The 27,326-nt window shown below is 48.8% G+C and overlaps 1 protein-coding gene across 2 annotated transcripts in view; it reads left to right on the top strand.

Annotated features, from left to right (window-relative positions):
- APBA1 (amyloid beta precursor protein binding family A member 1) overlaps nucleotides 1-20,282 on the top strand; it is a 221,025-nt gene extending 200,743 nt beyond the window's left edge. For both annotated transcript variants that reach the window (XM_015117867.3, XM_015117865.3), the window contains 7 exons: nucleotides 195-281; nucleotides 895-1,080; nucleotides 5,015-5,194; nucleotides 7,512-7,724; nucleotides 16,185-16,304; nucleotides 18,413-18,553; nucleotides 20,035-20,282. In XM_015117867.3, the coding sequence (XP_014973353.2) occupies nucleotides 195-281; nucleotides 895-1,080; nucleotides 5,015-5,194; nucleotides 7,512-7,724; nucleotides 16,185-16,304; nucleotides 18,413-18,553; nucleotides 20,035-20,106 (999 nt within the window). In that variant the 3' untranslated portion in view covers nucleotides 20,107-20,282. The remainder of the gene's footprint in view (nucleotides 1-194; nucleotides 282-894; nucleotides 1,081-5,014; nucleotides 5,195-7,511; nucleotides 7,725-16,184; nucleotides 16,305-18,412; nucleotides 18,554-20,034) is intronic.
- Nucleotides 20,283-27,326: the final 7,044 nt, after the last annotated feature.

Raw genomic sequence — 27,326 nt, 5'->3', positions numbered from 1 at the left:
CTAAAGGTGCTAACTCTTGTCCATGTGTCCATCCTCTGTGTGGTACCTTCAGCTTTGGCAGTTTAAGCCTAGAGTCTGTATTGCTGTTCTGGTAACTGTGTCTTGGTGCCTGTGTGTGAGCTAACCTGACTCCTTCTGCATCTGGGTCAGGGCAGTGTGGTCAAACTTTCTCTTGGTGCATTTTTTCTTCTCAGGCTCCTGAAGGCGAATCTCAGCCAATGACTGAGGTGGATCTCTTCATTTCTACCCAGAGAATCAAAGTGCTGAACGCTGACACACAGGTATCAGCTGGCTTCCACCTTTCCCAGGGGGAAGCTTAGTGGCATCGTAACTCAGAGATGCATGTGTCGGTAGAGCGGCTGTCCCCAGATGCTGGGCCCCAGTGAGCTAGAAGGTGGTGTTCACAGTGCCTGCTGCTGGATGGGGTTTGGGATTGCTTTCTTAAAGCCCAAAAACGCCCCTAAGACATGGATGACGTTTAGCATTTTCAGAAATTTTAATCAGAGGATTCATTAATGTGGACACATTTGTCTTTTAAGAAATTGGGTTTAAAATCATTCATACACTCCTGCACACAAAAACAGAAACAGCCATGCCATTTTGATTTTTTTTTTTTTGTCTTTTTTTTTTTTTTAACTTCCCCACAAGAGATTCTACTGTTTGGAATTTCTTATTTCTTTTCACCTGCCACAGATCATTTCCTGCTCTTGGTTAGCCAAGGGAAATGCCCTCAGGCCTGGGTGGGGATTCATTAATCCCTCACCATGGGCTTTGCAGTGAGCCGGGGAGCCCACCCTGCATGTGAACATACTTGACTGGCTATGGGGTGGCAGGCGCTCTCTTGGGTCATTAGATGCCAAGCTGGACTTACCTGCCCTCTCCTCCTACCTCCAGGAGACAATGATGGACCACCCTCTGAGGACCATTTCCTACATTGCAGACATTGGGAACATCGTTGTGCTGATGGCCCGCCGGCGGATGCCTCGTTCCAACTCCCAGGAGAACGTGGAAGCCTCCCACCCATCCCAGGATGGGAAAAGGCAGTACAAGATGATCTGCCACGTCTTCGAGTCTGAGGATGTAAGGGTTGCTTCCTTTGATCTCCTTCTGGGTTAGGTTCTCTTGACTTTTCAGAACCTGATTCAGTCTAATTCATCACACATGAAACATGTATTTACTGTGCACATACTGTGTGTCAGGCACTGTTCCAGCACTAGAGATACAAGTCTGAATAAAACAGACAGGGTACTCATCGCAAGGGCTGAAAGGAGACAGAAAATCAATAGGTAAATATACTTAATGTAAAATTGGGTAGTGGGGAGTGCTTCACAGACAAATAAAACAGGGTCAAGGGATGGAGGGACAGGGGCTGTGTCAGGTAGGGTGATCAACAAAGCCCTCGCTTGAGGAGGTGACCTTGGAGCAGAGACCTGAATAAAGTGAGAATGAGGAAGGAGCAGATGTGAAGGCCCTGAGTCAGGGGCTAGCTGCGTTTCCCTTTGAGGAAGGGAAAGGAGGCCGAGTTATTAGAGACTTTGGGATGAGGTGAAGAATAGGAAGAATTTGGCCCCCCTGTAGGGGTTTGAGCAGGTCTGCCCAAGCATGAGGGCATTTTGGGAGGACAGTTCTTTGTGGTCCAGGACCATCCTCTGGGCTACAGGAAAGTTAGCATCCCTGTCCCTCCCCAGCAGACAACAGCACTGCCCACCCCAGTCCTTAGGAAAACCAGCTCCTCTTCCTGGCGCAAAGTCAGTGATTCCTAAGCTCCATTTCTCTGGGTGATGTGGTCAACAGAGAAAATTTGTTTACAACAGAAGCCATTTTTTCATTTGGCCTGCTTTCAGGGTTGTAACCCAAGCTGCTAGTGAGGCCACCAGGCTGCAAACTGTATTAGCACCTGAGCTGCTCCTAGGTGCTCCCCTACTTCCCCTCGCCATCTGGGCCTCAGAAGCTGCCTCCCAGGGGAGGCCACAGCCCCATAGTAATCTTTAACAGCAGAAAACTCACCCACCGCCTGAGGACCGTTGCTTTTGACTGTGCTCATGTTTCCTCCTGACGCAGAGGAATAAGCTCTGTTTCTCGCATGGAGCACAGAGTCCTGATCTGTGAAGAGAAGATGGCGTCTTGTAGCCTTGGTTCCTTCAAAGAGGCCATTCTTCTCCAGTACAGCATTCATCTAGCTGCAGAAATTGCCTTCCTCTCGGAAGTTAGGTGTCAGCAGCCATCCTGCTTTTTTCTCCAGGGAACCAGAGCTGTCGGGGCTGTGGGCACAGAGAGGAGATGCCGACACTTACTGTCACCATCCTTTACTGGTCTTGTTCTCTAGAAAGCAGCCACAGGACAAGGTCACTGGGAGGACAGAGAGCTTGAAATGCCTCTGCCTGCCATTCTCCCTACTGTTCCTGTAAAACTGAGGCCAACATGCAAACAGGGGGAAAATGAATTTTAGGAGGTTCTCAGAAAGTTCCAAAAGAGTGAAAATTTGGACTTTTAAGCCTCCTGCGTCCTGCGGGCCAGTGAAAAGACAGAGTTACAAGGATCGAGGATCCCTGTGGGCCCCAACGCCACCTCCATCTGGCTGGAGCTCTTAGGGAGGGGTTTCTTCTCCTTGGGAAGGAGAAGAAAGGAAAGAATGGAGAAGCAAGAGGTAAGCAAGAGTGGACCTGGAACCTTACCCCTTTGCTTTCACTAGAGCAGGGCCAGAGTGTGCTGGCTCCAGAACTGGGCAAGCTGGGCTTGAGTCCTTCCTCATCCAAGCTGTGCAGCCACTAAGCCTGAGGCTCCTCTTCTGCAGGACGATAGTGCCTCCCTCGCCAGGCTGCTGCGACACTCTCATAGATACTGCAGTTAAAGCCTGATGTGTGGCACATGGCTAGTGGTCCATAAATCCCAGTAGCCAGTGCATTCACCAGGGGCATCCGCTAATGGTGATCGGGAAGTCGACTGGTCACATTCCCAGGTATATATTTTTCAGTTTGTCTACATGCACCTCTCTGATGCCGAAAGCAATGCCTTACTCCTTCCGGTTTTACAATAGGTAGACGGTGGTAGTTCTTGATGTGACTTGTAAAGTCACCAGATTCTCACAGTGAGAAAAATTCAGTATTTCTTTTCCCATAGCCAACCACATGGAAAGTTGCTGTTTTGCTGTTAATAAGGTGCTTTTACCAACATTTAGGAAAGGTGGGGAAAGAGGAGTGGAGGTTAGAATTGTGTTTTTAAAACACTGCTCTAGAGATGTTCTGGTTTGGCTTTGTTTTTCTGCCCATCAGAATTCACAGAGAAGCTGTCCAGTGTGGTGGGCAGGAGGATGGGCTCTGGATTCAGCCCCCAGCCCCTTCTCAGGAAGTGTGCAGTTTAACCCCTCAACCTCCATATCCTGGTCTACCCAATGGGGACACTAATACAGATCCATAGTTCCAAAGTCTAGAAAGCTCTGAGAAACTAAAGGGATTTTTGCAGTCAGGTGACTGATAAACCTGCCTTGCCTGCCGGGAGGCCATTTATAGGATTTGTTTAGCTTACCATGAATCTTACACATTTTGCCACAGAAATGTTACTGTGCTCTGTGTACTTCCCCAGACCCTAAGGGAGGTTATAGCACAATGTCCAGTATTTGCACCCTGCTACCTTTCTAAAATTGGAAAAGTTTTGAATTCTGAAACAGAGCCTCTTGCATTCCAAGTGAAAGATTGTGGACCAGTCATACTAATAGCTGTCATAGAATTGATATGCAGATTCAGTGATGGTCCTTGTATGGCATTTACTTTTCATAGCATATACCTTGTATAGCATTTACTGCAGCATAGCCACATGAGAAGTGTTCAGTCGCTCTTGGCTGTCTGGATTAATAATGTTGCTTAATTAATGCAGGGAAAAGCTATCAAAGCCCAGTGCAGAAGTCAGTGCCACCTTCTGTAAGCTGTGTGACCTTGAGAGGTTCCTTTGTGTCTCTGGGCCTCCATCTCCTCAACTGGAAAACACAGGGTTGGACCAGTCAGAGTTCTCAACTCTGTTAGATCTAACACTCCCTTTCTACAATAAATATTTTATTAATGACCCATTACTATCCTGAAATGAAATTCATAGCTAATATAACCTCCCCTATTGAAAAATCTTTCACAGAATAATCAAATTGTGGCCATAAATGTAATATAAAGGAAAGATAAGTGGAAAGCAAGCTAAAATAAAACCATATTACAATATATATTAATAAATGCTCTGGCGCAACCATTCTGAAAGGCATAATGAGGTAGTCAAGATGCTTATACCTACCTGATTAAGCTTGAATGTAGCAGAACACAGTGTGCAGTGGGATATCGTAAACACTTCCTAGTTGACATTTCAAATTGAGGGCTAAATAACATGTATGTGTCTACAAGCATGTGCAGAATCACCATGCACAACAGCACATGTGCAGGTTGATAGGTATGTGATTTATCAGCAGCACAGATACCACAACAGCACTGATGTTGATGATTTTTCGAAGTCATGAAGCTTCCTTCTGGTGAAGTACTGAATGAAGCAAAATAACATCTTCTCTCAATTCACACGGTATTATTCTTGAAATGTTCGATGTGTATTAGAGTCACACAAAGTCTTTGTGTTTATGTATAAATTGGAGTTGAATCCTGGACTCAGATAACTGTAAACAAGTATTGCATGCTCATGAATGTCCAGTGGGATCTGTGAAGATGATGCAGGGTATAGAATGACTCATCACTGTATCAAGCTGTTTTTTGCATGGCAGGATATTCAGCATCTCTGACTCCTGTCTGCTGAATGCCGGTAGCTCCCTTATGATCATCATCATAATCAAAAACATCCCCAGTCGTTCTGAAAACGGCCCCTGGTGGGCACTGGTAGCCCCATGTAGAGCCACTGGCCCAGCAGGTGTGATATCTAGGGCTTCTTCAAACTCCAGGAGGGCCATTGTTCAGGTGGGAAGCGTGCCAGGCTGCTCACCAGATGCACTGCTCTGCTGACCATCTTTCCTCTCTGGCTGCTGTTCCAGGCTCAGCTGATTGCACAGTCCATTGGACAGGCATTTAGCGTGGCGTACCAGGAATTCCTCAGGGCCAATGGGATTAACCCCGAAGATCTCAGCCAGAAGGAGTATAGTGACCTGCTCAATACCCAGGACATGTACAACGATGACCTGATTCACTTCTCCAAGTCGGAAAACTGTAAAGATGTGGGTACTTTCCTGAAGCTGTTCTCCAGGCTGGGTCAGCTGGGTAGGGGCCTGGAAAGGGGGGCACCCTGCCGCGGAAGTGAAGGCAGATCAAGGGTGAAGAGTGCAGTATTGGCAGGACATCGTGAAGTCGCTCACACCCATCTCTCGCTCCCCGCTCTGGGGCCCTGTCATGAAATGCTATTGTGTATAAACAGAGAGGCAGCACATCCTCTGCTCCTGGTCATCCTGAGCTAAGTTTGGGGTGGGTCCCAGAGGCAGATAGGACCTGAACTCTGCCTGTACAAACCCTGCAATCTAGTTAAGGGCACTGAAAAAGTTAAGTGATGGTGCCAGGTACAGGCACTAATCAAAACCAACTACACTTGGACAAACAGAGAAGATCTCAGGTTTCAGACAAGAGATGCTGTGGTCCTCTGGGGATGACCTGTGGTTTCAGACTGAGCTCTTCAAGAGTGCCTGTAGGAAGACGAGGCTATCCGAGCTGGTCTGGCGATCTGGGGATTGTAGGGGCAAGCCGAGGGTAGGGTCTATGGAATGGTTGGAAGCCTGGAGGTCAGAAAGTTCCACATTTGTCTGGGGAATGGGGAAGTATGGTTTGGCTAGAGCAGGAGATGGGCACAGGAAAGGAGATAGATGGGCCTGAGGTCTGGGTCAGGACTGGAGGGCCTGCAAGTCCAGCTGAGGGGTTTGGACTTGATCCCATAGGTAAAAAGAACTTTTAATGAGAAAGTGATCGTTTTATCCACTGGGGTCTGTCAGGTGTCTTAGGTCAGATTCCCCAGAAGCAGAGCCTGAGGCAGGGATTCTTGTCACGGAGGTTTGGGAAAGTACCTCAGAACAGAAGGGATGTGGGAAGCTTGGTGGTGGGACACCAAGGAAGGGTGTCCCACCTTTCTGCAAGGAGCTTCCTTCTGACCCGGAGGGAAGCTCCATGGCTCAGATTGCAGGACAGATTTGTCTCACCTTGGAGCAAGGGAGCTGGCAAGCCTTTGTACCCCACGCCGGTCATTGGCCAAAGCTGGACAGGGGGTGTATGAATTCACTAGGGCTTCTGTCACAAAGTACCATGGACTGGGTGGCTTCAACAACAGAAACCTATTGTCTCACAGACCTTGCAGCCAGAAGACCAAAAGCAAAATGTTGGTAGTGTTGGTTCCTTCTGAGGGCCATAAGAGAAGAATCTGTTCGAAGCCTCTCTCTTTGGCTTGTAGATGGCTGTCTTCATCCTGTGTCTTCACATCATCCTTTCTCCATGCATGTCTCTATGTTCAAATTTCCTCTTCTTTTTTTGATACCCGTGACAGACAACCATTCCTCTTCTTACTTAAGGACACCAGCATATTGGATTAGAGCCCATATTAATCACCTCATTTAAAATTGGTTACCTCTGTTAAGACCTTATCTCCAAATAGTCACAATCTAAGTCTAAGGCACTGGGGGTTGGGAAGTCAACATACAAATTTTGGGGGGATACAATTCAACCTTAACAGAAGGTGTCTCCCATTCAGCTAAGGACAGTTCTCCAGGGAAGGGGCTGACTGTGAACTTCAGCAACTGGGGGAAGCGGACATCAACTTGTGAAGGGGACTTTGTCAAGTCCCCCAAAAATACACATACATACTCTTTGTTGGATGCTTCCAAGAGGTGCAGTACCTTTTAGTGGCATCTCTGCAGGCCTCCCCAGAGTGCAAGTATCCAACATCAACTCCTGTCTTCTCTGCCGTGCCAGTAAAGGTTGTGAAAAATCTGTGTATCCAGGATATGCACTTCCTGAGTGCACACCCAACCTTTGGTTGTGATAACTTCAGCATCACGTTTTTTTTCTTTTTTCTCAACTTTTTCTCCTTGCAGAGAAGTGTTTCTGTGTGTTTATTTATTTTTAACTCAAGAAACTTAAATGTCGGAGCGAATTGGGGAAGCACTGTGGGAGGGGGAACCTGCGCATGGAATTTGAAAAGCTATTTCTAGAAACCGTAACACCACCCACCCACAGAGCCTCTTCCCCTGCCACTGAGGACAGGACTGAAGAAATTGAAAAAAAAAAAAAAAACTGGTGGTCCTTGTGGTTGTGTGCTGAGGCAAGTTTGTTTATGTGAAACAAGAGTGAATTACAAAAGAGTGTAGACCTGTGTGAATTCATTTCTTAAAAATTCCAAATGTGCGGAATGCTGAGAAGACAGGAACTCATCTGGGAAGTGTCTTCCCCCCAGGGAAGTGTCTCTTTAGGCGAGACAGGAATGGGGGAGAGGCTTTGATTTCTGCCTACCCCAGATGGTTGCTGATGTAGGATTTCTAAATGTTTTTCTCCTTCCAGGTTTTCATAGAGAAGCAGAAAGGAGAAATCCTAGGTGTGGTGATTGTGGAGTCTGGCTGGGGATCCATCCTCCCCACCGTGATCATTGCCAATATGATGCATGGTGGCCCTGCAGAGAAATCTGGGAAGCTGAATATCGGTGACCAGATCATGTCCATTAATGGCACCAGCCTGGTGGGCCTGCCTCTATCCACCTGCCAGAGCATTATTAAGGTACCTGAATATGGGAAAAATTAGCTGCTGTGGTAAACCTCAAGTGATGTGAAGTGTGACCCCCATCCAGTCATTAATGTATATGAACATATTCGAAGTGTCAGGCGCCAAGGAAGACATAAACACAAAAGGCGTGGACCTGCACTCAGGAAGCTTACCATCAAGTTACTGTTTACAGATTCTTCCCTGAAATCAATTTAGATCAGGGGAAGTGTATTTGGTTCACATAACACTACTTTCTAATAGCAGCATGTCCCTCACAGGCATCACTAGCCAATCACAGCACTCTCCCACGAAGCCCAGACTCAGCCTCAACAGAGAAAGCCTCAGCTTGGGAATCCAGACAATCACTTATAGTCAGCCAGATACACTTGGCACGATTTACCATCCCTGTCAAAAAATCACAGAAATGCTTCAAATCTGAGCACTTTTTCCTTCCCAGTGGCCCTGACTATGATGCAGGTGAGTTTGTCCTCCCTCAGACCCCAGGTAAAGCAACTCACATGTGCTCATTGCCAGAAGAAGAAGGAAACTCTCTTCCAGTCCATGGAAGCTTTTTCATACCTGAGCATCCTTCCTGCTCAACCTGAACTGATGCTTATAAGGCTAAGAAGAGCTATTGGAAGGAAAATTAAATGTGAATACTTGAGAAGAAATGAGACTCTCTTTAGACATGAAGCATTCATGTGGAGTCTTTTGAGCACATTGGAACTTGCCGATTGCCTGGCCAGTGTGACTGGGATGTCCCTCCTCCATGACAGCATCTGTAGACCCCAGTAGCTCTGCACCAAGTGCTGTGGTACTGTAGGTAGACTGAGATTCCACAACTTTTTTTTGGTCCTGCAGAGGTTTCCTGAAAGACTTAGCTAGGATGTAGCTGTGTACATATGTGCATGTGTGAGAGAGGGAGAAGGAGAAGGAAAGGGATGAATGCATGCAAATAGTCATTGTGAGCAAAAGAAAAATCACAAAGCTAGCATCCTCGGCTGAGCGGGTGGGGATGGGAGGTTAAGGTGAGTGTATAGGACACATGGATGGTGCCTTTTTGTTTTTAATGAAATGGATTAAATTCTAATTCCACGTAAGATAATCACATCTGGAAAGAAATAGTCCTCTTTGGCCTCCTCTAATTTCTTTTTCTTATATCTTACACTTAAATGAATTCTACCTCTTGCTTAATACACATTAAAGAGAAGATTAGAGAATCAACTTTGAACATGGATATTCATTCAGACAGGTTTAATTGGGCCTCTGTGAGGCAGAGCCATGCTCTGGGGAAGCTGGCTTGACAATATGCATGTGGAGGATAATTAGAGATGTGCAAGGGCTCTGCGGCCCTAAGAGCAAAGGTGAGAGGCTATGAGTGATTAGACAGCCCATTTTATGTGATTTTAAAGTTGACCTTGAAGGAGTAAAACCTAGGTCAGTAGCAGAAAGGGAAGTGGCCTTTGGAAGTTTCTGCTTGAATTGATGGACAGGAGCCAGTGTTGAGTCAGGGAGAGATGGGGTCTGAGCCTGGCCTGGAAAGGCTGGTCTGGTGTTGCTGTGATCACATGGAGAGGCAAGCGGGAGGTGGGGCTGGGGAGGCAGGACCACAAGTCGCTCCTGCCAGTGAGCAAGTTGCTGATTAAACACCTTGGGTGCAGGCATGAAAACTGCTGAGGCGCTGTGGGACCCAGGGATCCCATGGAGACAGTCCCTGCCCCCAGGGAGCTTGATCAGTTTGAGGAGAAGTGAAAGGACTTATGGCTTGCAGTGCTCAGTGCTGTGTGTCTGTGCTCTGGGTGCTCTGAGCGCTGTGTGCTCTGAGATATGTGTGGACTGACTTGCTGAGCCTTCGGGGCAGCATTCTGTGGGCAGGTACTATTGTTGCACCCATTGTACAAGCTAGGAAGCTGAGGCACAGCAAGATGATGTAATCACCCATGGTTAAGGATTGGAGGATAAGCCTCCAATACAGACTCATCCCAGGGAGGGTGTCAGGTGAAATGCTAGGCCCAAGCCAGACCCTGAGGTGGTACTTCTCAGCCAGGGGTGATCTTGCAGCCTCCAAAATGTATGGAGACTGGGTTGTCACCACTGGGGAGGAGAAGGTGCTGCCAGCATCCAGTGGGTAGAGGCCAGGGATGCTATCAAACATCCTACGGTGCACAGCACAGCCCCATAGCACAGGGTTATCCAGCCCCAAATGAGGTTGAGAAACTCTGCCTGGGCGGTGTAGGAGTTCAGAAGCAAGAGAGACAAATCGATGAGAGAGGGAAGCTGGTCAGGGACGGTTTGTGGGGAGCTGGTCTGGGTCTAGAAGGGTTGGGGAGGAGGAGAGGGGATGGGGGGTTAAGTATTGAATAATATTTGTGTTCCCTCCAAATACATATTGAAACCCTAATCCCAATGTGATACTATTTGGAGGTAGGGCCTTTAGGAAGTGATCAGCATGAGGGTGGAGCCCTCATGGTTGGGATTAGTGCCCTTAAAAAAGGGACCCCAGCAAGCTCTCTTTTGCTATTTGAAGATACTAGAAGTTGGCCATCTGCAACTCAGAAGGGGACCTCGCCAGACCCTGACAGTGCTGGTACACTGATCTCGGACTTCCAGCCTTCAGAACTGTGAGAGAGAAATGTCTGTTGTTTATAAGCCACCTAGTCTGTGGTACTTTGTCATGGCAGACTAAGAACAGACTCAGACAAGGGGAGGACTTAAGTAAAGGTAGGGATGGGGCCTGGGCAAGAACAAGCTGGGCTTCCTGAGGCCTGCAAGACTCCAGCTCATGGCCTGGAGTCACCTCCCTTCCTCCTCAGGACAGCCCACAAGGGGGACAGCAGATGCTAGGTGCACACATGGGCCATCGGAGACTCTAAACGCACAGAAGACTTGCTCAGGGCCCCCAGCTGGCCAGTGAGTCCCCACCCTCCTGAGCATCCCTCCCGTCTCATCTGCGCGGGGACCAGAGGAGGGAAGCAGTGAGGCTGTGAGGGCGGCCTGACTCCCTCTGCAGCTGCCGTGGGATCACAGCATCAAGGTGGAAGCAAAGCTTGCTGGAGTACAGACGGAGCTCTGTCTGCACGGTTTCCTAAGAGGAAACGGATTGTTTGAGGAGCTGAACTTTGATGTCTATAAATGTAGTCTCTATAGAACCAGAAAATTAAAAGGCCAAGTGGTGATGAAAGAGATGTAACTGATGAAGATGAAGAGTAAGGAAAGCAGTGCCTTCATGGCCGCCCATAGTGAAGAAGTACTTAACAGGGCAGACCCTGATTAGAACACAGCTGAACTTCCTCCCCACCACAGTGTGCCGCTTGTTGAATAGGGAGATGTGATGGTCCGTCCGTGGACCACCCTGGCTGGTGGGAGGTGTAACCACTGATAACAGCCAGAATTGCCAGTACCAAATACAGACTGACTTCAGTGGGTTCTATCACATTTTTAAAATTCTCTAGAAAACACACTCCTTTTTGCCTGCACCTGGACAGATGTGCGCACTGCCCTACCCCTACCCCTCGGGCCACTGCAGAGCAGCGTCCGGGCCGCTTCAAGGCTGTGTTCAAATTTGTTTCAGTGTATGTTCATGCTCTTTGCAGTGACTTTGACAAGCAACTCTCATCCTGATGAATCAGTGCTTCTCAAACTGATTGGAATCACCTGGGGATCTTGTTAGACTGCAGGTCTGATTCAGCAGGTGTAGGGTGGGATTCTGCGTTTTCAGCAGGCTCTGTGGGGGTGATGGCATCACCAGTCTGCAGGCCACGCTTTCTGGAACAGGGGTCCAAAGTGTGCATTCTGCATCTGGCCTCTTCAATACTGGTTGACCATTTCCCCCCAGATTAGAGGAAATAGATTTCTAGAGTAGAATTATAGGTATTGACTTGCCTTCCTCTTCCTACCTCTTATTTTTTGGGTCATAATTAATTCCCAAGGCATAATTATTGGTGGGTGGAACATTTTACAGGCTGCCTTTTTCTGGGCCTTTGCCTCTGTGGTCCTGCCCTCTGGGTTTTTGCTCTGTTTTAGAATAGCGCACAGCTTCCCTTGCTTCCCCAGGAGCATCATGGTTCCGCTCTCCCGTTGCTATAGAGACCATTCTGGCTTCTCTTTTCTCTCTTCGCCCCTCTTCTTTGGCCTTCCCCTCCCACCAGATTTCTTAATTTGCTGTACCGTTCCACTGTTGTCATGGGGACCAAATGACCCTTTATTTAATTGGCACCTCCAATAATATGGCAGCTCAGAAATCTAAGTTAATGGGACCCAACATGAAACACTGATTAGGAACAGCAGAGCAAATGCATGGTCTGGTTATTTCCAATTGCTATTTCTCTTAAGCCTCATCTTGCAACACATTTTCCCCAATCTAGAAAATCTTTCACTGAGGGACAGATCAGGCGTCTTAAATCAATTCACAGAGAAGGAAAGAACCCACCAGAGCAGTGTGAATTTTTTAGGCAACATTGAGAAGATAAAGTCATTCTCTTGCTTTTGGGTATGTTGGGTAACATTTTCTGTATCACACAAGCGTACCTAAATAATATCAGTGGTTAACAGGTGTAAACATTTAAAGCAGGTGGCTTTGCCTGAAGGGTTGAGATTCCAACAGCATGCTCCTGTCTTCATCATTCATCTCTCTTCTTTCCCACAAATTCCTGGTCTCCTAGTTTGTGATTAGAGAGAAAGAAAAGGGTGAAGGGACTCAAGGCCCCTCTGGGCTCACAGCCCTGTGCTTAGTACCGATAATGTCTCTTGTCCCCCCCGGAAAGGGTGCACTTCCCTGAATCTCCAGTGCCTAACACATTTCTTGGCACATGACAAGTGATTCGTAAATATTGAGTAAGTGGGTGGGAAGCACTCAAAGCAGATAAAAATGTCTGCATGAATGTCTGAGCTGCTCTCCATCATACCTCCCAGCCCTGCAAAAGAAGCCCACTTTAAATTTCAGGAATAGGTTTAAGCATAATGGTTGAGATTTGATGTTGCAGACAAAGGCATTTAGGAATAAACACATTAAAGGGGGTGCAGTCATTGAAATCAGAACTGCAAGAGACGTTAGTGAGCTTTACCATTTGTTGGGAAGATGAGGAAATTGAGGTGGGAGAAGGGTGAGCAAAGGGCTTCAGATCCCACTGCTTGGGGTAGCAGAAACAAAATTTGAGTTCAGGTCTTCTGACACCAGGGAGTCCTCTTCACCAGGCTGTGCTGGTCCTGTCGATAGGAGCGGAAGGCCAGAGCATCTCCCTTTGTTGATGGGGACGATGGGACCTGCTGCATATGGAAGGCCTGGATCCTTTGCAGATGTTCATTTCCCCAGGGAGAATCACACTCATTCCATTGCTGTGCTTTGGAATCATTTCCTTAACCAGAACAGTTCCCCGGAGATGTTCCAAAACCACCGGGAGATGCCGCATGAGTGTGAATGCCAAGTCGCATGGTACATGGAGGCCACAAGCAGAGTGACAGCCATGGGGAGGCTCAAGTCCTGCAGAAAGCAGAGGAATTCAGAGCACTAGGGGAGCAGACGCTAACAGCGGGGAAATTGAGTTCCATCAAGATTCACACATTAGGAGCAGAAACTAGAACCACATCAGTGGGGAAGCCAGGGGGTGGGGAATTGTGAGGACCAGGAACCCCAAAAAACTCTTGCCACGTAGGAAAGTGAACTAAAAAGATGGCCCCAATTCAAGGCTGGAATTTGGGGACGCAGATTTGTTCTGTGGCTGACCCTGTCATCTTTGTGGAGCAAGCCTTATTCACAAAAGACACACCCTCTCTGGTTGTGTATATGGGGCATTATGGTGTAGAAATACTGCACGTTTTGAATGCAGACAGACCTAGGATTGAATCTGGCTGTGTGTTAATGTGAGTGAGTCATTTAATATCTCTGAGCCTCAGTTTCCTCTTGTATAATATATTTATAGAATAATTATGGCCACCACATTAAATGAGACAGCTCCTGTCCTTTCCAGGTCAATGCCAGACAACAGTGAGTGTCCAATGACAGGTAGTTACAGTCATTTTGGTTCCATTAGTTTCATCATCAGGGTAGATTTTGATGCGCAGTGATCTTAGGGGTGTTCCTGCATGACACAGACATGCAGATGACTGACCACGGGTCAGCTGTATAGTGACTGGGCTAACAAAATTTCCCACAAGATGTCACCCTCACCCCACCCTTGCCAGCACCTGCTCCCACTGAGCACACTGGCTGCAGGTGTGACTAGTAAAGTGACATCTTTGGATGTAATCATCCATGGAGAAATTAAGCCACCTGGATGCAGATGAGGCCATTCATTGTTCTGCAGTAGTGGTCCACACCAGTTGTTCGCAAATTGAGTGTGCACCCAAATCATCTCAGAGACTTGTCATCCACAGATTCCTGGGTCCCACCCCTAGGTTTCTGATTCAGTGGGGCTTGGGTAGAGCCCAGAATTTGCACTTCTAAAAAGTGGCCAGGGGCTGCTGCTGCTGCTGCTGCTGTGTGGGGTTTAAGAGCCATTGGTATACACCTGCTGGCCAAGCATGGTAAAGCTGGATAACCAGAGACTAAATAGCCCCTGCCTCTCCCTCAATCTAAAGCATATTCTGTAACTCAGATACAGAAGGGGTGTTGGTCTTTTCTGCCACTCCAAGAAGCACTCTGGCTACAGATTCTGTTTGCAGTGAAATTGTCTAACACCAGTTTCACGCCTCTGCTAGGCAGGGTGCCTGAGCAAGGATCCATCATTCCAGTCCTGACCCCACAGAGCCCTTGGACAAAGCAAGCTCCATGTCTATGTCTTCATCTTTAAAATGTGCAATGTAAGTCCTGACCTCGCACTGAAAAAGATTTGGTAGACTGGTCAAGGAGTGACAGCAGTAGTGGCTGTGGAATTTGCAGAATTCTATTTATAGAATAAGAGGCAGACGATCACCCCTCATGCGTGCTTTTTGTGGATTTGTTACTGTTCTTTCCAGGTTCTCGTTCCACTTCACTCATAGCGGGCACAAACTGGACCCACTTGTGAACTGAGCAGATGCTGTCTCTGGGCGATACTGTGGGCTTAGATAGAACAGAGCTTGCCTTTTCCCTGAGTGCCTCCTCATTCCCTGGTAGCTGTTCTCCCCTGGAGGAAAAGTTACCCACCTCTCCTCCCACCCACCCTACAGTTCCCTTTGGAGGAGTGGGCCTGGGCCTGACCTTGAGCAGTTTCCCAGACAGCTGGCCGTGTAGATGGGAGTCCAGTCGGGCAGGTGCTTCCCACTGAGGGCTCTGACCCGCGCTGCCTCAGCTCTTGCAGCAGGGCCAGGGACTGCAGGGCTTCCAGCTACAACAGTGTGGTCTGTTTACCCCAGCGTGCAAACAAGATTCTCCTGCATACCATGACTTGAAAAGGGTAGGAAGGCACCTGCTATTGGTCACTCCTTCTATCCCATCTGGTAATCAGGAGTTTGTTGAGGCAGAGCAGGCACCCTGGGGAGACTGGAAAATGGACATTTGTTTCAGAGCTGAGTTCCTTTTGCTCAGCACCCTCCTCTAGGATGAAGCTGACAAGTCAGTGGTCGGGCCTGCAGGAGCAAACCTTCCCATTGCCCAGCTTAGGGCAAATGTAGCTTTGTGATGGTTTTCTAAAGATGCTTCTGAGCACACCAGGGCTTCTCTCACTGCGTGAGTCTGATCAGGGGACAGGAGCAGGAGCCTGCGATACACCAAGGTGGAAGCTTTCTACATAGTCACTGAAACTAGTCCCTTGTTATAGTCAAAGATCAGCTTTCCCTCTGTGCTCCATTTTAATTTAGAGGGAGAGGTGTGTCATCAGGGATCATGAAACAACAGTCTGCAAGTCGTATTTCTTCCCCTTCCTTCTCCATCAACACCCATCCTGCAACCCTCCCCATTCTCCCAAGGACGCACACACTGATTGGAGTCCCTGGTTGCTGTGGGAATGTTGATAGCTGTAAAATCTCTCACTGGCAGGAAGAAGGGGAAAGAGGAGCATCAGAGACCAGAGAAAAGAGCCATGATGAATCAGGCCAGTTGCTGTGAGTTAGATGTCCTTTGTTAGAAGAGGAGTCATTGCTAGAGTTTGCCTTCCAGAAAGAAAATCCATTTCCCACTCGTGTCTTTCCTGGCTGGGGGAAATAGTGTGCCTCCTTCATCTTTGAAGTCAAAAAGTACATCTGACACTTCCTCATAGTTGCGCAAGTACTTTGATCAGATCCCTTGAACCTAGTCCACTTCCCAAAAGGAAGGCATTGCCCACAGGAACCCCATCTGTGCATGGGCTGAAAGGGCTCCATCTGCACCATGTCGCATCTTCCCTGGGTAGGTGAAGCCGAGCAGTGACTGTACCAGCCTGGGCACTGAAGGCCTGCAGGCAGGCAGTGGGTCCTACGGAAAACTCAGTGTGGCTTCTTTTGCCTTTGGTGCTGCCTGCTTTTGTTTATTCTGTCTGCCTCAGTGGTCACCATACCCACTGTACTTTATTCATGTTTAAGGGCTTAAAGAATCAATCCCGAGTCAAGCTGAATATTGTGAGATGTCCTCCGGTCACCACCGTGTTAATCAGAAGACCAGACCTTCGCTACCAGCTGGGTTTCAGTGTCCAGAACGGAATTGTAAGTAGAACACCTTCCACATCCTTTTCCACAATGTTGACAAATAAAAATGTAGCATGGCCTTTGATTTTTTTTTTTTTTAATTGAGATGGAGTCTTGCTCTGTCATCCAAGATGGAGTACAGTGGCACTATCTCAGCTCACTGCAACCTCCACCTCCTGGGTTCAAGGGATTCTCCTGCCTCAGCCTCCTCAGTAGCTGGGACTACAGGCATGTGCCACTCTGCCCAGCTAATTTTTGTATTTTTAGTAGAGATGGGGTTTCACCATACTGGCCAGGCTGGTCTTGAACTCCTGACCTCGTGATCTGCCTGCCTCTGTCTCCCAAAGTGCTGGTATTACAGGGCCTTTGATTTTCTTTTTTTTTTTTTTTTTTAAAGTCAGTTTGTTCCCTGAAGGAATCCATCAAGAAAGATGGATGAAGCAGGCTCAGCTCCCTCTCTGGACAGAGTCCCTTCAGCAGAGATTCCCGCCCAGAACCCAGCATTTCTGTGACATGCAGGGCTGTCCTCCTGGCTGCTAGCTTGAGAGTTTGGGATGCACCCTCCAAGAGCCTCCTCGCCTCTGGGCTGTCCACCCAGGCGGCACAGAGTCCCCGCAGAGCAGCTGACTCCCAAGCCTGGGGTTGTGCAGTGCAGGGGCCGGCTCAGTTCCCACAGTCACAACTGGGATTCACACAGTGTGGTGTTTGAGTGATCATTCAAACCTTGGGCTTCAGGCGAAGCCAGACGGATTACTTAAGGCCAGGAGTTCGAGACCAGCCTGGCCAACATGGCAAAACCCAGTCTCTACTAAAAATACAAAAATTAGCCAGGTGTGGTGGCGGACACCTGTAATCCCAGTTACTCAGGAGGGTGAGGCAAGAGGATCACCTGAACCCGGGAGGCAAAGGTTGCAGTGAGCAGAGATTGTGCCACTGTACTCCAGCCTAGGCGACAGAGCAAGATTCTGTCTCCAAAAAAAAAAAAAAGTGTCCTAGATAATTAAAATATCATTCCAAATACATTTTAAGGTTTAGAAATACCCTTGAACTTCCCATTTGGAGTTGAAATATCCAGCCCCACTTCCTGCATTCTTCGTACCTGAGTAGCCTAGTTTACTTATTAGGAGAGGACCTAGGCTGACTCTTTACAGTCTAGCTCTGAGATCATCTTTTCATTGGTTTGCACTTGTACTTGTTTGCTTTGTTCATAGTTAAATAGTATTAAAAGTTTGGATATGAACAAGGAGTCGTTAACACCTGTGGGTCCATTGGGAAAACACCTAAGGCATGTTTTGACCCCAGACTAGCTGAGAGAGCAACTGGGCCACACACTCACAGAATGACACAGCATGTTGCTGCCAGATGTCACTTGCAATCTTGTCTGCATCCACTTAAAATAAAGGTGCATGGTCTGGAATGAAAAGCCAACTTAGTAAATTCAGACCTACTCTTGGGAAAAGTTATGTTGCAGTGTGTGTGAGGTGAGGGTGGAGGGCCCATCAGCCCCGCCTGCAGCCTCGGGTCACTGTGGTGGCTGACTGTGCCATCACAAAATCCAGCCTCACTGTCGTTTCTGTGGGAAGGGAGTTTGAACAGGGGCCGCTGAATTGGGAAGCTCTAAAGGAGCCTCTCCCTCCCAGCCAGCCACACTTTGGAACACAGAGGTGGAGTTCCAGCCCCACGGTGGCTCAGGCAATTGTGACCCTAAAAACAATCTGCTGCATTAAACACTTCGGTGCTTGAGTGCTTGAGTCCCAGTCATGACTGCGGGAACTAACACTAACCTGCGTCACACAGGCTAACAGTTTGAAAACACTGGCGACTCTGCGACAGGCCCAAATGGCCCTTTTTACCCAGCCCCAGCTGGGATGAGAAGTAGAATTCAGTGTGCTGTAAAAACCAGTGATGTGCTACAGTCTCTGCGCAAGCCACATGAACAAGGTGGCCATGTGGACCAACAGCACCTATTCTTTTGTGAAAAGACACTAAGAGAGTTAAATGCCCAAAGCCTAACCATGTCAGTTTCTCCAAGAGCAGAGTGCGGGGGCGGGGCTTTCGGGAAAGACGGCCTTCCAGCCCTGCCACACTCTCTGCCATGAGGGTAACACAGCCTTTGACTCTGGCAGATCTGCAGCCTCATGAGAGGGGGAATAGCTGAGAGAGGAGGCGTCCGTGTGGGGCACCGGATCATTGAAATCAATGGACAGAGCGTCGTGGCCACCCCCCACGAGAAGATCGTCCACATTCTCTCCAATGCTGTTGGGGAGGTAGGAGAGATCCAGGGCTGGGGGTGGTGCTGAGGGCCGCGTCTGGTGCCCCTTCCTCATATGCCCACTGTGGCCCTGAGCAGTCCTTCTAGGAAAGCTCCCTGAGTTTCCAATCCTGAACACTCCCCAACGAGCAGACCTATCTGTCTCTGACCAAACGCCAAACACATTTGCAAGCGGTTGTCCGGGAGCTTCTCCATGAAATGGAATCAGGTCACCCTCAGCCTTGTCTTTCATCTGATGTGCTCACCTTCTCTTTTCAACACTCAGCTTTCTGTTGCTTTTCTGTATGGTTGCCTAAGTTGCCTCCATTTTCCCCAGTTAATCTCCCCAAATGTATTTAAAAGATTTAACTCTTAGACTCAAGTCAAATCAACAAAGTGGCCCTCCAGAGGTGTGACCCCAGTGCAGTGTGGCGTGACGTGTCATCACTGCTGTCAGTCATCACTGCTGTCAGTCAGTCATCACTGCTGTCAGTCAGTCATTACTGCTGTCAGTCATCACTGCTGTCAGTCAGTCATCACTGCTGTCATTCATCACTACTGTCAGTCAGTCATTACTGCTGTCAGTCATCACTGCTGTCAGTCATCACTGCTGTCATTCATCACTGCTGTCAGTCAGTTATCACTGCTGTCAGTCATCACTGCTGTCATTCATTTATCACTGCTGTCAGTCATCACTGCTGTCAGTTATCACTGCTGTCAGTCATCACTGCTGTCATTCATCACTGCTGTCAGTCAGTTATCACTGCTATCAGTCATCACTGCTGTCATTCATCACTACTGTCAGTCATCACTGCTGTCATTCATTTGTCACTGCTGTCAGTCATCACTGCTGTCATTCATTTATCACTGCTGTCAGTCAACACTGCTGTCATTCATCACTGCTGTCAGTTATCACTGCTGTCAGTCAGTCGTCATTACTGTCATTCATCACAGCTGTCAGTCATCACTGCTGTCATTCATTTATCACTGCTGTCAGCCATTGCACTGTCAGTCATCACTGCTGTCAGTCACCGCTGCTTTCAGTCATCGCTGCTGTCAGTAATCGCTGCTGTCATCCATCACTGCTGTCAGTCATCACTGCTGTTCTAGGGCTGATTTGTCACCCTTGCCTTATCTGCCAAGAGAGGTGAGGGAGGCAGGTGCCCTAAGAAGCCTTGAGCCCTTCTCCCTCCATTTTCAGAGTTCTCGCTTTTAAAAGGGTAGGGTCTGGTGAGAGCAAGAGCATTTGACTGAGAAATAAGCCTTGCCTTGTTTTTGTTGTTCATTTCTGTCACCCCTAAGCTTTTGAGAAAGTCAGTGGATTCCACCCTTCCTGGAGGCCACCCTGGGTCAGGTCCCTGGTGGTGGCTGGGCAGTAGGGGGGTATCTTCAAAGCCCTCTATGCGAGAAGCACTGCCTCTCTCGCCGGCCCTGGGCAGTGCCTATGCAGCCAGCCCCCAGCCTCAGCCCCCACTAAAGTGTGTTCTGTACCCTCAGATTCACATGAAGACAATGCCAGCCGCCATGTACAGGCTGCTGACGGCCCAGGAGCAGCCCGTTTACATCTGACCGCGGCCGCACGTGGTGGCATGCATGGAGGACTCTCCTCATCGTGGTTGTGTTTCTCGTGCTGCATCCCTGTGTCCACTGAGACATTCCCCTCTCGCGCCCAGCATTCGGTTTTACACAGGAAGAGAAGAATCCGCAAGGACCTCTTTACTCTTTCCGATTTGCTTTTTTTTTTTTTTTTTTTTAAATACCAGGGAAGGTTCGTATGCACTCCCTTGAGGATGGAGAGCAGCCAGCATCGACCTGGTACCGACCCAGGACCATCCTGGAGGGCCTTCTGGGTGTGTCCAGGGGTGAGCTGTCACTGCCTGAGGGGGAATCCTCCCTTCCCAAGAGGTGCAGACCTCTTAGAAGGAGCTCCCAGGGCAGTGAAGCAGCTGATTCAGCAGTGCCTAAAACCCAGTTGCTGATCTCTGCTCTCTGAGTTTATCTGTGGGAATGTGGTAGTACCCAGGGCCAGCCCACGTCATTAAGGTTATGCACTGCCTGCCTTGTAGTTGGGGCACCATACATTATTTCCTCCCAGAATCTCTGAGCCAACCTTAAACCTCTTCTATTGCTAGTTTTAATTTCAACGTATGTGTGTTTTCTAATACGAGCCTTCTGACCCCAGGATAAAAGGGGAAATAACTGCCTTGGGCAAGGACACCATAGTGTCACAGAGAGCTTGGCAATTCATGGGGCATCTGAACTTTGCCAGGTTGTCCTGAAGTTATCAACCATTAGATAAACACAGGCAGGTACCGTCTGCTTCTCTCTCTGTATCTCTCACACACACAGTCCCATTTGCATATCACCCTTCCCTGCTCCCACCACCAATGAGACAAGCTGAAGATTAGGCACACACATCCCCTGGAAACCCACCTCTCTGGGAGGCCCCTTCCCTGGCAGGTGGCCAGGAGGGTGGGGGCTGCCCAGCCTCATCCTGAGAGACCTGCCGTCTCTGCGGCTGAGGCCCAGCCCCTCCAGCACCACCTTGGTTTAAAGCATCCTCCTCCTGGACTCCCCTTCCTGCCGAACACACATCCCAGGGGTCTGGGAAGGAGGGACTGTTCCCCAGAAGGCAAGCTCCAGGTGCAATTGTCCTCTTGTTTCCTGGCCCAAGGCAAGACCAGCTTTCTTTGCTCAGGGCCACTAGGCAGCATGTGATATTGGAAAGGCCAGAATAGTACATAAGCCACAAAATTAAGGGGACAATAGCAACCTCAAGTTATGCCTCAGAATCCCCAGATGTGGCCCATAAACACCCTCTTGCTGCCTTGTGGGCCTGAGAGCATTTTCAGCTGGTGTGGAATGTTCCGTGTTTTCATCAGGTGCCTCATATTTATGGCTTCCGTCTCAGTTCAGTGTAGATGTTTTAGTAATATTATAATTCTGAGCCAGTTTTCACTTGGTCCAAAGAGCATTTTGTTTTCATGTGAGGTGTGATTTGGCTTTGCTTTTGTTTTGTTTCATTCATGACCTCAGTAGAGACAGGGGAAGAGAAACTAATATATTTTGTAATTAATATAGTCCCTGTTCTCTGCATCCAGGATATTTATGTTGTGTCTACGGAAATAGGAACTCAGTGAGCAAATGTTGGATAGCATGTATTTATAGAGAGAATGGAGGGATTCTAAGGAGGGAGAAAAGTGACTATAACAAGATTAGGGACAAGAGACTTCAACCAGAGAGCTCTGTGATCAGCTCCCCGAGATCTCTATACCTTCAGCGTTTTCTGCTTAGAATCAGGGAAGCGCAGTGCTTGAAAGGAATGAGCAGCGGAGCTCTCAGTTTCACTGTACTACAAAGGAGCCCTAAGGAAGGGAGGCCGCTGGCTGCCCAGGGGCCCTGTGGGGAAAGGGGCTTCTGCCATTGCAGAGAGTGGCACGGGGTGGGGCCAGGGACTCTGGGATGGGCCATAAAGCTCCCCAGGACTTCTTTGAAGGGTGCTTTACCGAAAGTTGCTTGGAGACCAGCCCCAAGGTCAACCCATCACAAGCGTGAGGACCAGGAAGGAACCATGGCCTGGGTTCTCCATTTGCTGTAGAGTATCTGGTGATACAATGAGACACTAAAGACTCACCAGCCAGTTCATCTTTCCTCTGCCAATAAGAGTGGATAGAACAGGAATGAAGTGTTACTGGTGGCATTTCAGGCATCAGGAGCCTTGGAAAATCATTGCAGGGGGTCATGCCTGTCTGTCCCCAGGCCCCTGGGCAGCACCACAGAGGCCCGCCCACGATTGGCCAGGGGACAGAACTCCAGTAGTGCGTCCCTGTACAACCTGCACATAACAGTTACCTATCTTCACCTCAAGGAGAGAATATACTTTCTATTCCTATTGCACAAAAACCTTGTAAACTTTGAGAGGTGCTGAAAAAGGCAATTCTGCAAGCTCTCCTGGAGAACTGACATTGTAACATAAGAGTGAGATGATTTGTCCACCACATTCTTTTGTGTTTATCCAGGTGTGTCTTCACACCCAGTGAGTGGAAGTTGCTGGAGCTCGGAACAGGTCCATCCAACTGAAGTGGGTTCTTTTTCCCGCTACCACTGGGGCAAGGGAGTGAGCCTAGATATGGTCACCCCAGCAGCCAGAGTCTTAAAAGTGAGTCGCTAGATTTTTTGAAAGTCCCAAGAGAAGTGGTGGTCTTCCCTTCTGTCATCCCGGTATATATAGTTATATATGTAAATATCTAAATACCCCGTGTAACGGGAAGGCTATGTACAGAGCAGCCTTCCCAAATGCTGCGAGGGCACAGAGCCGCTGTGGCTGCTCCACCAGGACATGCTGGTGGCTCAGCTTTGGGGATGGACTCCCACATTCACCTCCCCCTCCTGGTCCAGGCAGAGGCACCAGAACCCACCCTGCCTCTTCTCCAATGTGAGCATTTCAGGGAGCCACCATCAGCCTTGGGTTCACGAGAGGGAGAAACCCCCAAAGACCAATGCCTGGAGCCCACTTCTCCAGTGACACCTTCCTTCGCCAGAGCAGGCTCCTAGGAGCGCATTGCAGGGGCGCCGGGTCCCTGTGCACGGGTTTGCTTTCTGAACATTGCCCATCAACACCGCCTTCAGGGAGTCCCAGAGTAACCTACTACCTCCCCCATCGCTCCTCTGCCCCCCTCACCCTGTGGGCACCAACACCTCCCGCACACGGATGAAAACCATCTACAGAGCCCTTCCTGGGTCCCTCGACCCAGTGGTGTAGCCGTTACCAATGTTTACAACCAGGGGCCGCCCCTCCTTAGATGTGTTGACTCACATTCACAGGCCACCTGTTGGTTTGAGTTTCATGTCTGTCTCCTTCCCTGGCCTGGGTCGACTTGAGCACACAACTCGATCTTTCTTCCCCTCCATCAAGGCAGTGTGTGAGGACTGTGTGGGAATGACATTTCTTGTACATACTTAGCACAGCACCTAGAGTATGAACTTGTACTATTGTTCTGTAAAGAGGGTGAAATAGAGCTTATTGTAAAGCGTCGGGAGAAGTATAGTATTGTATTTGTAACAATATCGTTCTTTGTATACACAAAACTCGATCTATATATAAATATAAATAAATATATAAATAAAATATATCTACACGTGAGCCTGGAATGTGGACACCGCACACCCACTGAATGTACTTCCTCGACAGTCTGGTCACTGGTCCCTCCCTCCCTCCTCTGTACCGTGGCCACAGTCATCCGGTTTGGGGTTGTGATGTATTTTACTGTGCTATCTTCCTTTATTTAACTGAACGCTAATGTCTGTATAAGAGTTGCTGCAACAATAAACAAGAACTTCACCTCTTGGCCTGGCCAAGTGTCTTCTTCTTGCAGGGAAGGCACAGGATTGTGTGATGAGTTTGTCTTTTCCCTAACAGACTAGCTCCTACCCACCCTACAGGTGCCCAGAGCCCAGGAGTTCTCTAAATGAGCTTTTCCAGTTCTGTGGAACTGACTTGGTTTTAGACAAGAAAGGCTGTGTTCTCCTGTCCCAGCTGATCCTCCAGTCCTGTGGGTCTCCTTCGAACGCACTGAACTGGAGAAAGAGAAATTCTCTGGATTTCATACTTGACATCCTCCACGAGGGCAGGAAAACAGGAATTGATTCTCCCCCACCTCAGTCATCTCCCATAAGGAAGGTGCCTTTTTGTAAGGTACTAAGACCTAAGTGGACAGTGGAAAACAGCGCCCTGAGAGGCCCAAGTGTGAGAAGGTTCTGGAAGGTTTCCTCCTGGTGCTCTTTGGAAATTCACGTTTTGAAGGTTGCCAGGCATGCCCTCCCTGCTGCCAGGGCCATGCTGGGGGCCCTGGACTCCCCAACACAGAGTGTCCAGCCCTGTTCCAAAGCAGACTGCTCATCAGCTTTTTCTTTGCATGTGCCCCTCCCCCATCTTCCCTGCAAAGCCTGTTGCAGCCCCATCAGGTCCATAGCTGCTGAAAGCCCTGAACATGGAGGCAGGGCCTTGTCCCAAGGGTCCTGTGGCCTGGCCCCGAGGAACCCCTTCTCTATCCTTCTCACAGCAAGTAGAGTGTCCCACCACCGACATGACTGCTGTTGGATCAAGTGGGAAGAAAGCACCTTGAACTGGTGTCGGGGGAAGTCACAATTTGGAGAATGACAGCTAGTCTTTATGGCACCTTCCACGTGCCAAGCGTCCTGCAGAGATGAACTTAGTAACTCCCCACAACACCTCTAAGTGGTAGAAGCTTTTCCTGTATTATCATTGTCTCCATTTTATACAGGAAGAAACGGACACAGAGGGTTCAAGCACTTACGCTCAGCTTTCCGACGACTCCCACCTGCGTCCACCTGGGACGGGCTTGTCATCGCACACGGATGAACTCGGCGTTAGATTTTTTGGTCTCTTTTGATTCTTAAAATGTTTTTCTTCCAGGTTTTCTTCCATTGATTTGCAAACCACAATCTCTCATTCAAATCAGGCTCCCCCATTTCCCCATCCCCAGATTGGAAGTGAGCACTGCCCTGGGAGAGCAGGGCTTGCACTCAGCTCCCTCCCTCCCTGTCTCCGTCTTTGGGTCCCTTTATGGAAAGGGGCGTGGGCAGGAGGTGCACAGAGGTTCCCCTACATTAGGAGTTGCCCTTGGGAAGGTCACAGGCCTCGCCTTGCTGTTTCATTCTGCTGATCTAGTTCACTGACCAGGAGATCAATGAAGACAAATGGCAGCAACCGGGCATTTGGGGTCCCTGAGCCCTGGGCCCCATCTTCCAGCTGACCCCTTAGCCACAGTCCTCTAAAGCAGCAGTCTCCACCCTTTTTGGCACCAGGGACCAGTTTCGTGGAAGACAGTTTTTCCAGAGACCGGGTGCCAGGGAGGTGATGGTTTGGGGATGATTCAAGCACATATTTATTGTGCACTTTATTTCTATGATGGTTATATTGTAATATATAGTGTTCTGTAGTGAACTGTATAATTCAGTGGGAGCCCTGAACTTGTTTTCCTGCAACTCGGTGGTCCCATCTAGGGTTGATGGGAGACAGTGACAGATCATCAGGCATTAGATTCTCATAAGAAGCATGCAGCCGAGATCCCTCCCATGCACAGTTCACGATAGGGTTCACACTCCTATGAGAATCTACTGCTGCTGCTGATCCGACAGGAGGTGGAGCTCAGGCGGTAATGTGAGCCAGCGATGGCCAGTGGCTGTAAATACAGATGAAACTTCGCTCACTTGTTGCTCGCCTCCTGCTGTGTGGCACAGTTCCTAACAGGCCACACACTGGTACCAATCTGCGCACGCCTCTAAAGTGCACACCTCTTCCACCCAGGTTGTTGTGTCCCCAGCCGCCTGCAGCCGCCATCTCCCCAGCCGGCAAGCTCCTGCAGCATCCAGCAACCATCCTCCTCACCCTCAGAGGAAGGGAGGCGCACCCCTGGTTGTCTCTCCCCTGCCCATCCTGGAGCCACTGCTTTCTATTATCTCTCTTACCACCCACAGCGCCGCACCTTCTGCTGGTCCGGTCCCTCAGCCACATGTAGATAAGATGGTCACCAGTGCCCAGTTCAGTGTGTGGGGAGGCAAGTGGAGGGCATGGGCCCCCAGCCTTCACAGTGATGCTCTTGGGGTTCACCTCCCTTGACTTGAGGTCAATCTTCCCTTGCCTCCCAGAGTGGAGAGGCGAGTAAGTAGCTCCTCTCCTGAATTCTGCACCCATCCCCCGCCAATGACAACACCCCTCTCACTTCACCAGGATGAAGCGGGGAAGGCAGCTGGTGGAAGGGTCTAGTCTGAACTGGCACCTCTCAGCAAGCTCCCTGGAAGTGCGTCTGTCCCACAGGAGACCACAGTCCCCTGATGGATGGTGTCTGCCTGTGTGGGTGGGGTCTGCCCCCACGGGAAGGTTGCTCCTACCATAGATTATATCTTAGCTTCCCCCTCTCGGCTTTGATCTTAGATGAAATTGCAGAACTAGAGAAAAACACCCATTCAACCATCCTGATGCACATAGAACCACTTTATTTAGGTCTTTCTTCTATAATTTTTGCTTAAACTCTGATCCTCAGAGTTCCTTAAACCCTCTGAGCTTGTTTCCTCATCTGCAAACTAGTATCTATCTCAGGGAGACTGTGTGAGGATAAGCTAACACATAGGAAGCTTTCAGAATGTGCATGGTACATAGTGGTTGCTGAGGAAGTACTGGCCGTTCCTGGGGCCCAGCAGATCCAGGTCCTCATAAGCTTCCTGGAATTTCCCGATCCCCAGGGTACACCAACAGGAGCCACAACTCAAGAGGCTCTGCACGCACTTACATGGCTTAGTGCGGGTCGCCCCCAAACACCCGAAGTCCTAAACTACTGATGTACTGAATTTCATCTAAATGCAGATTTTAGTCCCTGGGAAAAACTTCTGGATGCTAATGCATACTTTTTTAAAAGTTAAAAAACACAACTCCCATAACAAAGACAGAATGAACACATATCTGAGATTTACTAATCATTAATGATGAAACAAGTAAGATGGCAAAGCTGGTCCAAAAAACATTTGGAGGACCTATTTATAGACATTTTAAAAGAATCTTAGAATAAAATTACTAGGTTAGAAGTAAAACTGGTTGCAACTGGGCATGGTGGCTCACACCTGTAATCCCAGAACTTTGGGAAGCCAAGGTGGGTGGATCATCTGAGGTCAGGAGATTGAAACCAGCCTGGCCAACGTGGTGAAACCCCACCTCTACTAAAAACACAAAAATTAGTCAGGCATAGTGGTGGGCATCTGTAATCCCAGCT

This window comes from Macaca mulatta, chromosome 15 (genome assembly GCF_049350105.2).
Source record: "Macaca mulatta isolate MMU2019108-1 chromosome 15, T2T-MMU8v2.0, whole genome shotgun sequence".
Classification (NCBI taxonomy): Eukaryota; Metazoa; Chordata; class Mammalia; order Primates; family Cercopithecidae; genus Macaca; species Macaca mulatta.
Note: the sequence above shows the minus strand (reverse complement) of the source record. Positions and strands in the feature narration are given on the sequence as shown.